The 13,831-nt window shown below is 36.9% G+C and overlaps 1 protein-coding gene across 1 annotated transcript in view; it reads right to left on the bottom strand.

The window, feature by feature from the left end:
- Positions 1-13,831, bottom strand: part of LAMA2 (laminin subunit alpha 2) — a 377,166-nt gene that overhangs the window by 140,402 nt on the left and 222,933 nt on the right. Inside the window, 2 exon segments of the mRNA XM_055811018.1 lie at positions 4,933-5,019; positions 10,414-10,541. Coding sequence (XP_055666993.1) covers positions 4,933-5,019; positions 10,414-10,541 — 215 coding nt within the window.

The raw sequence follows: 13,831 nt of genomic DNA, 5'->3' as shown, positions 1-13,831 counted from the left end.
CTAAATGAAGCCATCTAAACATTCATTAGGTATTAATCAATATCATTAACAAAGATTATAAAAATGGAAACAGACTAGGGAGGAAATTAGAGTCGGACCTAAATGAACAGTATTTTGTAGTAAGATATTACACAAAGCAGGTTTTTTTCCAGTCTCTGAAAACACCCACAACGCAGATCACAGACGAGTAACACATAAGTAGTCCAGTGGTTTGGAACCATGTAAGCACGCAAGAACATCACTAAAATTTTCACAATCTAGCTCACTGTGCTTTACTCTTCTAGCACAGCCATCTCTCACAAATAACTCCTCATAGCAACAGGACATCAAAACCTTGTCATTAGAATAATTCAGGCATTTTATTTTCAAAACTTGTCATGAACATAGCCATATACTTTACCTCCTTGTATGCCCTGCAAAGAAATGGATATTTTTTCCTTGGATGGAGGATATCTCAGCAACCACAAAAGACTGATTTTTAACTTACTTTCTCCAAAATAAATTGGGTTTTTTTCAGTGATGATCTCTCAGTTACAAGGGCCAGGGATGTCTCTTAATACACATAACAATTAATAGGCATTCTTTGGCTTTGATAAAACATGACTTGATAATTTATGCAGTTATTTTATTTTACCTAAAACAAATGATGTCTGAAGTTCACCCCTCCTCTTTGCTGAGATCTTTCTCACATATTAGTGGCGTATTTGTCATTGATCTGTACCTTCTGGTACTACTAATCTATTTGGCTTCACTTTAATGCATATTCATTTTCCTCTTTCACTTTCATTTAGGTGTTAGTTATGTATCTGACAGCATTCAGAGAAACTTACCAAGTGGTTCACAGAAAAAATGCTCGAAAGATTTGTGAGAAATACACTACTAATCATTTCCTTCTATTAACAGCAGGAGACCGTGATAACTCTTTGCATTCTCATCAGTTTAGACTTTGCTAATTACAATTAGCAAAACTCACTACCATCACATAGCTGTGTTCTACTTATATACATATATAATCTCAAATCCAGATTCAAGAGGATCCTGAAAAAAGGGGTAAACCAGTTCAGCTTAAGAGAAAACTGTGTGCATGTATCTATGCGTGAATTCTTAACACTTTTTCTCCTGCTTCTCAAGTTGCAGGGGAAGATTTAAAAATCCACTTTCACCAGTTCCATTTTTATTCCCTTAAGGACAGTTCTGCTTCAGCTACTCTTCTCAGATTCGAAGTATTACATATATGGCAAGGTTCATATTAAAAAAATAATAATAATACATGTGGCATGGAAAATTACATTTATGTATCACAGAAAATCCATATCTAAATAAATGGCTGCTAAGTACAACAGAACAGCTGTTATTAAAATATTAAAAAACTGGAGTAACAGCAGCGAAGAAAGATTGTTTCCATATTTTTCTTTCTTCCTCTACACCCACCTTTACATTCAAATGCAGGTGTATCTGTTAGTGACACTGTTTTTATTTGTCATAACTAGTGCCAAACACAGGGCTACTATGTAAATATACTTGTAGGTATGCGTACTGGGTCTGGCTGGGATAGAGTTAATTTTCTTCATAGCAGTCTATATGGTGCTGCGTATATACACAAATATGCACAAAAACACAGGCTTATTTTATACATTTCTTTTTATTTACTAGAAAAAAAGCCCTTGAGACAGATTTAATTTAGCCTTCAGATCTGAACACTTTACAGTCTGGAAATACTGTTTTTGCAGTTGCTTTGAAACTTACATGTATAAAGCCCTGTGGAGAAACGGCTTGTGAACATGCAGTTGAAAATCTTAATTCAGGTGCACAACAGAGATGTTATTGTATGACCAACCACAAATCTTGCATTTTTTAATGTCAGAGTGCCTACCTTTGCAAGCTGTAAACAACCCTGCATAACATATTTGTTGTAACAAATCTCCTGAATGCTTGACCCTTTTCCCATCAGCACTGCAGTACAGACTTGTACTTCTGGCACCACTGGAAGAACTGTATTAGCTAGAAGAAGCAGCAGGTTGAAGCCAAGGGACTCACTAGACCTGAAGAACGGGGAGCGGAGGGAAGGGAGGACCATGACCCAGCCCACACTTCTCACTTAAGTTACAGTGACCTCTCATCTCTCCTTTTAGGGAGAAAAGGTCACTGAAACCATACTCATAAATTAAGGAGTGCTACAGGAGAAGCTAAATGCTCACCCATTTTCCTTCTTTTTCCCAAAACTGTGTGCTATTGTCTCTAACGAGACTGTGTAGTTGGAAAATGTGTGTCATCATCCTGTAAACGTGCTGGGCTAAAAGAACAACTTTTTGACATTCCCACACATCCTTTCTATGAAGTTAGGAGACTGTCTGTCCTACCTCATACCCCTTGGGAAAGCGAGCAGTGAGCAAAAGAACATCAGTCTAACTTGCGGGGGAAAAGGATAAAACGAGGAAGCTCTGCTTTCTTTACAATTATAGATATGTGGTAACTCCCAACACAGTTTATATCTGTAATTATTTTGATGATGTTATGAGCTGGACTCCTCAGAACATTGAGCAATTTTGGTAACATTTTTCTGAAGCGTTCAAGTGAGAGAAGTAGCAATTTTTTTTTGAAATTTTACAACTCAGATGTATGTGTGTGTGTGTATATATATATGTACAGTACTGTATATGCTGACTTCATGATACTTGGTATGTCATGATAATTTAGGACTGTTCAGCAAACGAATCACGTGGCTCAAATCACATGTCACTTTGCAGTTGCTAGAATGAATGAGAATTTCATGTAAACTCTTTTAGCAATTATACAATCATTGTTAATAGCAAAAGGCAACATGCTTTCTCCTGTTTATTATTATTGACAACTGCAGGCATTTCCAAGCAACCTGTTACAATTAAAAGCAAATAGTTTTACAAGCACTGGAATTAACGGCCTAATTTCCAATGGATTTGTATCTCATGGTTACGAGGCTAAGGGCTGATTATTTGCTGCTGGATGTTGCTGTTCAGCAGGGACTAATCCCTCAGGCTACAGCAGCACTTTTTCCTTGCCCTGTGAAAGTTTTCTTATGGGCAGAACATTTAATAATCTCTCTCATTCTCTCTCTCTCATGTATTCTCTGCTGTTTAATCAGGTGTGAGTTCACACAGTATCCTCCCCCTTAGCTATGAGACGTCCTGATTTATTAACTTCTATTCAGCTACTTCTTTTCATGAAACCTTCAGGAACAATTATTATCTTTGAGACCTCCCACCCTTCTGTCAAATTTGGTTGAAATTGACCTACAAGTTCAATTTCTTTGCAGGCAGCCAGCCAGACATGCACAAAAAGATGGCACTAGCCTCATTTCCTTAGGAAAGCTGGCTAAATTCCAAGCCTGCCACTTATTCAGATTCTGTCCTACTGCATCTACAGCCTGTGCTCCACTCAGAAACAGCACTTGTTGCTAATGGAAGCTGTCAATGACCCCGCATTGACAAACTGCCACCAAAGTGCTCTTGATGTGATTTATTCCTGCCGTCATTAACTTCACAGCCCACTAGCTGAAAGAAGGTGATGACTTCTAAGACAGACAGGAAAAGACAGGCAGAAATAGCACGCAGCAGGAGCGGACTCAGTGATGATGGGTGGAAACAGATGACAGCCTGCACTCTCACTGTAGGACAGATATAGCACAACAGGGATTTAAAAGGAAGTAGTCGTAAACGTAAATTGGAAAGACAGGACTAGGGGGCAATTCACGGCGTATGGTCAGGATCTTGCTTTTCTGGTTGGTTCTTCCCCTTGGTTCATTCCTACTTTTCCTCATCCCAGCCCGAATACTGTAAATCTTCATTCAGAAGCCTTATCTTCTTTTCAGGGTTTACGTTGGAAAATGGTGCAAGCAGTTCATGGAAGTGCCAAATGGCCAAAGCCTACTAAGAAACAGAAGCACTATGTTTTCATGCCCCATAACTCTTTAGCCAGGTGTTAAGACTGTTATCTGGCTCCCCAAGGCCCTCTTAAAAAGGTGTCATTTGCAGGGTCACAGAGGACTGGGATCACAGAGCCAAAGACAACGCTGATTCATTGCGACCTCCAAACAACTAGCAGAGCTCCCCTGGCACACTAACTGCACTTGCTAGTTGTTCCATCTATGTGAAATCCCAAGGGACCAAAGGCGTGCAGACACAGTAGTGATATCCCTTGCCTATGCAATCTCACCTCCTGTGGAAGGGGGTTCCTAGGAGCTTAGCACCAGCACTCACACTAGCCTTCTGTTTCATTTAAATTATCCATGTGATCCTTTCAGAATAACAGGATATAAGAAGGGGAGAGAACATTCTCTCTCAGTACAACATGTCACTCAGACCTGTCACAGCCAAAGACAGACTAGACATTTTTTTTTTCTTTTCTATAGGTAGTAATAAGTGTAGGAAATATATATTGAGCTCTTCTATAAATTTGACAAAGCAGAATTACCTTTTCTGTCATTAAAGCCTGCTTGTTTTACTTGCTAAATAAAGACTGAAATGGGAAACTAGAAGCAACAAAAAACATATTCTTATAAAAAATAATTATAATCTACAAATAACTTATTAGAAGAGCTGTATTTTCACTGCATATTAACTTCTCTGAAAAGAGGCATCAGTAATTTATTGCATATTTGATTCACCAAGCTCTAAACATTCAAATGACAAAAGAGAAAAAAATATAAAAAACCCAGAAGAGCTAGAAAAATCTGTTTTAAAAGGCCTCTTACTTCTCAGTAAATGCTTCTTGGAAGCTTTAAGCACAAGAAATATACAAATTCATGGACAAAGTATCAGAGGAAGGTGCACAAGAATTTGTTCAGCAAGTTTCAGAACACAGGAATGGGGACGGGGAAGTAATAAAAAGAACAGTTCCATGTGATCAATATTTTGTTTCAGATCTCATACGGTTAAAAGCATGGTGCTTGCTTACCTTTCACAGCGTGGTCCCACATACCCAACGGGGCATTCATCGCATATTAATCCACGACTTTGGTCAAAGTGGCACGTCGGGCTAAAGCTGTGTTGTTGATATTGGGTAAGAAGAGGGACAAGGAAGAAACATAAAGAAAAGATGGTTAGCAGCATAGCTCTCTTCTCCCTTCAGAGATGGTTAATTTGCAAAACAGTGCCCAAGAAAAGTGACTCTGGTCTAGGACACGGGGCTTAAGTTTAACTCCAGCACATTGAATGTGGAATGACTCTGCTATTTCTGTGACACTGAATATAAAGTAACGGATGGCAGCATCCCAATAGCCTGTTATTACGGGACTTGAGCCTGCCACTGAGTGGTCTGGATACCATTAAAAAGGCAGGAATGTACAGCTGTTTGTTTGTGCCCCTGAGGGCCTGGCAAAACAATCTATGCCATAACATGGCCTCTATATAAATCTTTCTGAAGGACAACTGATTTGAAAGCTCAGTTAACTTTGTGTGTAATTGGCTGGGAGAGGAACCCAATGAATAAGAAAGAGGAGGGGCAAAAAAGGGAAATATCTGGTGCAGCTTCCCAGAGAGTGCATTTGGGTAAACTGAGTGCCAGCGACCTCAAGCAACAGGCCAGACTGGTGCACTGAAGTTTAAGAATAGCTTGCAGAGTAGAAAGCTTTACCTCTTTGCTATGTTCTACTTATTTTTAGCTGTTGGTTGGTTTGTTTGTTGTTTTTTTTTTAAATAAATAAGGATACTGTAGGCATTTGCAAGCTCCACCTCTTGACATCTATGTTTAATTCTGAACTGTACTCCTTCACTGTTTAACATTTTGCTTTCTTTAATCTTTCTCCCTTAACATAATTCTGTGAGGAAACCTCCTGACACTTCAAGAGACACTGCACAGAAGAAAAGGCAGCCTGTTCTATCATTCTGGAATGACTATTAGAGACAGAGACATAAAAGCACCTTTATAAGGCCTCATCTGAATAATGGTAATCAATTCTGGTCAATCAAATAGAAAAATAGAAAAGGGGAAAAAAAGAAAAAGACTGGGAGCAGGTGCATAGCAGGGTCACTACGCACAACAGGACAACAAAGCGCCTATCTGAAAGAAGACACTAAACTTATGTTTTGTATCCTAGGAAAACAGAAGTTAAGGAATATAATCACTCTAACAAAGACATCAGAAGTAAGGTATATTCAAGCTAAAAGTTGATGCTACAATATTAAAAAATAGGCATAATATGACCTCAGATAAATTAAAATAAGAGATACAGTGAAAGTTTCTGGAAAATAACAGGCCCACAGAAGACAGAAAAGCTAATAAGGATCAAGTAACATGATTACCTGCTGGTGACTGGACCCTACTTGTCAGGAGTCATCCATCCTGTGACCTGACCTCAGTTAGTCTTTAATGTTTCTGTTACAGGTGATTTCCATTTATAAATACAGTCAGGTGCAGTAAATATAGACAGTTATTGGGATTTTCCTCTTTCCCATAAAGATTACATTCATGCTATTTTGCAATGTCATTCAATTAACAATAGATTCACAAATGTACGAAGGAGCCAGTTGAAGAAACAATAACTGTTCATTCTATTTTTAAATAGCAATGAAAGCAATTTTCAACTGAGGCACACATTATCACTGAATCTAATCAGCAGCACCTGACTTATTGCAAATAAGATCCTGCTTGTCAGTCCCAGCCTCACTCTTTTGAGAGTTATGTGGGAAGCTTTGTGGAGATGCTATCACAGCTCATTATAGCATTGAACAAGATTGACTGTGCACAGTTCCATCAAGAGCTCTGAGGTCAACTTCATAAACTTTAAAGATGATGATAATAATAATAATAACAAAGTATGTATTATTACTAAGCAATAATAATCAATAGTAGAATTTCCATGTTTTAAGGGTTATGCTCAGCCCTAGCATCCTTTGATTCCTTCTCTGACTTAATAGTTAGTCCACATCTTAACACTAAACATTAATATACTGAGAAATTCTGCATATTATAAAGGAAATACATGATAGTAGGGTGAGAAAAGAAGAGTTTATCTTCCTGGTTATTTAGAATCTCCTTACTCACTAGTGATAAATACTAACGAACAGTGTGCATTGTTCTGTCAAAACAAGCTTCAAAAAAATCTTAGTCGCTCTTGATTCCATCACCACTTTTCAGCTTTTACATAAGGTAGCAATGTTATTACCAATCAGGATATGGCACAAGTATGGGTATATATGTGATAGGTCTATGTTGGGAGACAGGGCTTCCTTAAGGCTTACAAGTATGTTATAGAAAACACCTCTTAGGAGAAAGTTTGTGATTTTACTTAATTCTCGAACAAAATATTAAAATTGTGAGAAAAACAGAAATTCCTAGTTCATATGCTACAAGCTTAATTATGACCTTCCCAGGCTCAGCAAGATATCTTCTCTCTCTCATTTCCAGTGATAAAACATTCCTGTCAGGGTCTTCATTACCCATATTAAATTTATCATCACTTCAAGAGAAAAGCAGTAATTATCCCAGACATTTACATTTAGCAGAAAGAATTATGTATAGTGTGTCTGATAATTTCCATGGGAAAAAAGAAGTTTATTTGAAGTTCCTTAAAGACTAAGAATGTTAGAACAGTTTGTAAGGGTGATGTGTTAATGAGATAAGCTGAAGAAGTCAAGCATGCATTACATATGCCATTTATAATACAGGTATGGATGTCATTTGCATCATGCGAGTACAAATATGAAGATATATGCAAGAAGAGGAAAATATAACCCAGGATCTAGAAAATAAGCTTAGACAATTTTAGTTTCCTGTTTTGGCCAAGTGTTCTTTTCTGACATAGCAAGTCACTTAATGCTGTTGTATTTCAGAAGGCAGTTTTATGGTTGGCTCCAATGATTGTATATCGAAACTGCTGCGATTAGGGAACAGGAGAAGGAATGAGCAGCAGTTAAATCAGCTTAGGATACCACCTTCACCACCTGATTTCTAAAATGGATAGAACAGTTCTCCACCTTATGTGGCATTGCAAAGAGGAAGACTCAGGTACTGTGAGTGATGGGAAGCATTATAAACACCATAAATAAATACGACACTGCCATAAAAGACAAAAGTAATTTCTTAATAAAAACATATCTCAAAGGTTCATTACATGGACAATATTCTCTATGCACCAGGAACTTCGTATGAAGCTTAGAGACCTTCAGATGCCCTGTCACGCCACATTAGGAATTAAATGCTACAGGAATTGCGATCCATATACAGCTACTGATAATAGTTTGTACATAAATCAGTCACTTGTTAGGTTATTCAGAAATAACTTGATACATACTACACCTGTACAGTGACATGAGATTGGTAAAATTTTTTTATTCATGAGAAGGAATCTGAATTGTTTACAGATATTATCCCTAGCATTCCAAACTCACTGCCAGCTAAGAAAGAAAGAAACCCAAGTATTTTTACAGCCTTCAGGTAACACATTAAATCTTTAACAACCTCTTTTTTTCTCCTTATAAGCAAATTTTATAATTGGTCTAGAACTGTAAAGTCATGCGAGCTTAAACCTTACAATGAGTTCTACAAAGCTTGAGGATGTTGTTCACAGTTGTGCTTTTGCCCATTTTAGAAACAGGAAGCTATGGCACAATTCTAATGCAGGGTTAAACTTTGTAGGATTCAGGACTCCTACAGTTTCACAGTTCAAAAATACTTATATTCTGTTTGTTTTGTACCTCTGTTTTTCAAGAAAACTAAATATTAAAGAGGGGATTCTCTTGTTCAACATCAAAAAAAGAAAAGTAAAGCAGCCAGAACTCTGATGAATACATAATAGAGGTCTCCAGGCATTTTGCCAATAAAATCTAGATTTAATCTATTTGACTTGGTTTGTTGCACATCTGCACAAGATATAAATGTGATAGTGTTTTCCCTGCTTTGTCAGTACAGTGTTCTCAAACAAAAGAAAGATAATTAATTAACTATGCAAGGAAATACTAAGTACACAAAAGCAATGAGGACATCAGAGGAACCATGCCTGAACAGCAGACATAATAAAGCCACGTATATCTAATAAAACCATCTAAAGAGCTGTGCTAACAGGAATGCAGGCTTCTATTCTACGGTCCCCTAGAATTTCTGCTGATGAGTGCTTAGATTATTCCTGCACTGATCAGTGGAATTTTAGTAAGACACAATGCCACTGTAGGCAACAGCATTAGCCTGAGCTACTTGAGAGCAAAATCTTGTTCATCTGTGCCTTATGGTTGCCACACAGCCATTTAGATGCTGTTCTCTTATTTACTTGCATCTTGCAGAGGTCCCTCTCTGTGCAGGTGGTAGCCACGCATTTTGCCCTGTAAACTTTAAGAAGTACTCTTTATACTCTTAAATAATAAAGTGCATTTCATTGACAGAATCCAACTTCTGTTTTGGGAAAAATGTGGTGAGACAGAAGATGCAGGGCTGAATGGAGGGGGGAAAAAATATTCACTCCAGTGGATTTATCAGCCTCTATAGCCACTTAAAACTTTTAAACTCTGTGAAGAGTTTGGGATGGGGCAACTCCTGTGCACGGATTATAATCTTCCAGTACAAACCCACAATCCTGAAGTGCTTACATTGACTAACAGGGATTCTTTTCAGATGGGTGCCACATCCAATTGGTGACTGGAATTTGGGCAAGCATTAGTTACTACTGCAAACATGTCAGACACATACTCAACAGTTCCTGATCTGCCTGAATAATTACTGTATGTGTTGCACCACAGTAGCTTTTCTGTGTAATCTGGACATGTGCTACTTGCACCAGGGCTCCTTTTCTCTGAAGACATACTGGATGTCATAGACCAAATGTGCTAAAACAAATGGACACACATAATTTCTGTTTTAAAGTATGCACAAGAAAACTAACCAGACAAGATTCAGAACAGTTTTCTTCAACTACACCACATTAAATGATTTTGGTATTGTTCATTTTCCAGGTACTGGTTGGGACAAAACCAATGAAAAATTTACAAGCCACTTAGTCTATTATATTATAGGTAGCAAATAATACATACAAGTGGGTTGACTGGAAGAAAAGGAAAATTAAAAGCAAAAGAAATCACTCTTTTATCTAATTAACAAAAATAAATTTAAAATTCAATTATTAAAAAACCCCACACATAGAATCTGGAAATTCAGCTTTAAAACTAGAAACACCTACTCTTAAAGGACAGAAAACCAAACATTAGCTATCGATTCAAATAACATTCATCCAAATTCTGTGCTGGTCTTTCTAGCCTAGCCTCATTCAGTTTTTGCCTTGATCTTTGTCTCTCTGTACAATTGTAAAAAGAGAATAAAAGCTTATATTGTAGAATATATTTTGATTAAAATACAAAGAATCTCAAGCGTACGTGCAAAAGCATAAAATAAAATGTTAGGCAAATTACTGAGTGAAAAAACGTAATATGCAATAAATATATATCTTACTTATTAGAAGGTATATTTAGGGGGCAAGCACACAACTGACAGTCTTCAGCTGTCCCTTTAGTAGGATTACCGTAGAAGCCAGGAAGACATCTATCACAATATGAACCACCTGTGTTGTGTTTGCAGTCCTAAACAGAAGACAAAAAGTACAAACTCATAATTAGAGAACTTATATATGGCAAGTCCTTGAAAGTCATTCACCTAGCCCATTTTCTAACCAGGACTATAAGAGGTCTGCAGTTCTAATTTTCTGCTGCTGGTTAAGAAACAGTTCTAGAGATTAGCTATCTTAATCAGTTCTTTGTATGTGCCAGGTACTTGTGTTCTTTTGGATAATTTTTCTTTATGTAACACAAAAAGAATATTTAACTGCAGAACTTTACCTTATCTTTACTTAATGGCGTATGTTTTGATCTGCTTTAGACTATTTTGACAATGGGCTAGATCAAATCTAGAATCTGTTTCACCCAAGCTACTGCTTAGGAACTCTTGAGGGTTTGTGTAGGTATTTCCAAACTTACGTTTTAATTTCAAATATTTTTAAGAACACTTGAAAATTGTTTTCTCATTTTAATGTAATGCATATGGTACTGACCGGTATTTAACAGCCTCACATCTGAAAGACATAATGTATCCTCAATAAATGGCACTATTCTAAGGAACACCGATTTCTTCTTCATGACTTTCCAGGACTGAAATTATTTGTATGACCTTTTTTTTGCAAGTACCATACATCTGGGCAGCTGAAAAAGTACAATACTCTTTTCAGTCATGAGTGCACTGGAGTCAAAAGCATCTGTCTCCAGAAATGCTGTTTGCTGTTTTAAAGGGCGCATTATTATTATTGCTGGTGTACAAAATCAGCATATCTTTGAAATGAAAGCGTTAGTCACAATATTATATTTTCAAATATTTAGTAGATTGTGAGTTAATACCAGCTATTGAGACTCTAAGTCAAATAAAATTATGGCTTTAGAACAGTCAGCTGGGTTAAATTCTACTTCATTAGGTCATTTAAGTCCATTTGATTGTTACTTCAAGTGCTGTCATTCAAAACAAATCTATCAGCCATACTGAAAAAGTAGCTGGGAACATTAAGATATGCTTTTAAAAGAAGATGCGACAAAAATAATTTAAGTGTTTCAAAAGAAAAATCCTTTGCAATTCAACTTTTTTTTAAGGCATCATGTCAAATTATTTGTACTTTTTATGAAAAATAATGGATTCTTCCTTTGTGTGAAGTTTAGCTTTAAATATCTTCAGACATATCTTAATGTTTTTGAAGAATATGAACAGCTTATATGTCAAGGATGTTATTAAAGCAAGAGAAGCTAGCACACTATTTTAAAGCTACACATCTTTTACACAGTGGCATATGCAGCTTCTGCTTTTTTAAAGTAAAAAACCCAAACCCTTCCATCTTGTAGCAAAAATTAATGTTAAAAAGAGCTGACCTTCTTCTCTTTGATTAATTATTTTCTGAAACTCTAATGGCAGTCATTGCCACGTACTGAGTCTAATTCTCCTCAATCCAGATCTCTGTAACTGCTAACTTCATCACCATGAATCAATAAATTTGAAAACAAAAAAGAACCCCACACATACAGTACCGATATCTAAGCATACATTGCATTGTGATTATGTTCAAGTTTAGCTCAGAAACAACAGTCTTGTGTTGCCCTATACTTTTTTTCCTGAGCCAGTCTTGATTTTGCAGGACAAGAACAAGGATTATGTAGCAGGTAAATGTGACGTGATTTGCCTAGTCTCTTCAGTGATGCATTAAATTTTATAAAATTTTGCCAAATTCATAGATCACTTTAAGTACTTAAGTAGATGAGTTATTAGCCCTTTTAAAGATATTATCAATACTCATGAAAAATTTGTGTTTTCTTGATATTAATTGGTTGAATCTCAGTTTGAAACTTGCCAAATGTACAGCAATGGTTTAGAGCATCATCTAGTTTACGTAATGTCTAATTATATTGAGATTATTTCCTTAAAACTTGCTTAAACCTGTGAAATCTTAATTTCATGTTCTTAGGAACATTTAATTATTTTTTTGTGTGTCATGAGACTGGGTATAGCTTGTTCCAACACATTGATTTAGTGGCTTTGGTAACATCAATATCTTGTTCCATAGATCCATAGACTTTGTGGCCAGGAAAGATTCTAGGCCCATATATTTAAGCTTTCAAATTTCAGGTACTGGATCTCAAACTATTTTGAATGCATCAATTTTCTGGACTTCTTTTATCTCCAAACACTATTAAACTTCACTTAGACAACCTCTGAGTAAGTAAGACTGTGAAATCTACTTTTGTCCAAAATTTTGTATGTGACTTGGACCTTATTACCCAAAGACTTTATTGCTGATGTCCCGGAGTGTTTTCCACCATTTTCTACCGAGGCAGCTCTCCTCCCTTGGAAGAAACCAAATTAATATCTTTATACCCAGTATCAGGGAACCCTAAATTCACAGTGAAAACAATCCTGCTTAGCTGCATATGCAGCTGATTGTATATGAATAGGGAAAGAAACAGTCTGAATAGAAGGCTAGTGATGGAAATAAAACTTCCATCAGGAAGTATGACTGAGTCCACGATAGTGTCTTTGGCATGCTGCTGCCTTTCCCCAGGATGTCTGTCACAGACACAGCCAGGAAAGCTGCTAGTTTAAGCTAGTTAAAGAAAGCAAAAGGGTAAGCCTGGGTGCTGATTTTAGTACATTCCCTAGCCGCCTAAACCAGAGAATGGTATTACGACTTTAGAAGCATGAACATGCTCTTCTGGCATTTCCAAACTACTGTAATGTCAAGATTACATGGACAATTCCCTCTCTTGGTGCTACAAATGCAAGCAGGATGTTGCAGAGGCTTTACATAATTTTCACCTGTGGTATGGCCTATACTGCATTTAGCTTAGGATGTATCATATTGTTATTATGTATATAAAGATGGATGAAGACACTTAGTTGCTTGTGTGATGAACACTGTCTAAAGTACATGTCCACTAGCCCTGACCTGGGCCTCAATCTACATGGTGTATGCCATTTACACACAAATGAATAAAATGCAAAATGGATGCTACTGGGAACTGCCCACTTAGTAACTTGAGCATATTCTAGGGGAGAAAGACCTGCTTTCTCTTGGCTTACTAATAGGAACATAGTATCCTGTAATGAATGAAACACCTTTAAATGTGTTTGCTTTTCACATGGTTTAGGTTTAACCAACTTCCTAAAACTACTGTAAATGTGTGTGCGCAACACTACAAAACAGCATTTCCGAATGTTACAACTTGTCCTGTGTACCAAAGCAGTTATGTACACCACAATGGGTAACGAGAATGATGTATCATGCAGCTCTATGCAGTTGCTGTGAGGATCAAATGGCTTTGCAGGTTACTGCAAAGATATG

The sequence above is a fragment of the Falco peregrinus genome, chromosome 7 (genome assembly GCF_023634155.1).
Source record: "Falco peregrinus isolate bFalPer1 chromosome 7, bFalPer1.pri, whole genome shotgun sequence".
NCBI lineage: Eukaryota > Metazoa > Chordata > Aves > Falconiformes > Falconidae > Falco > Falco peregrinus.
The sequence above is the reverse complement of the archived record's forward strand: the minus strand, read 5'-3'. Positions and strand labels throughout refer to the sequence as shown.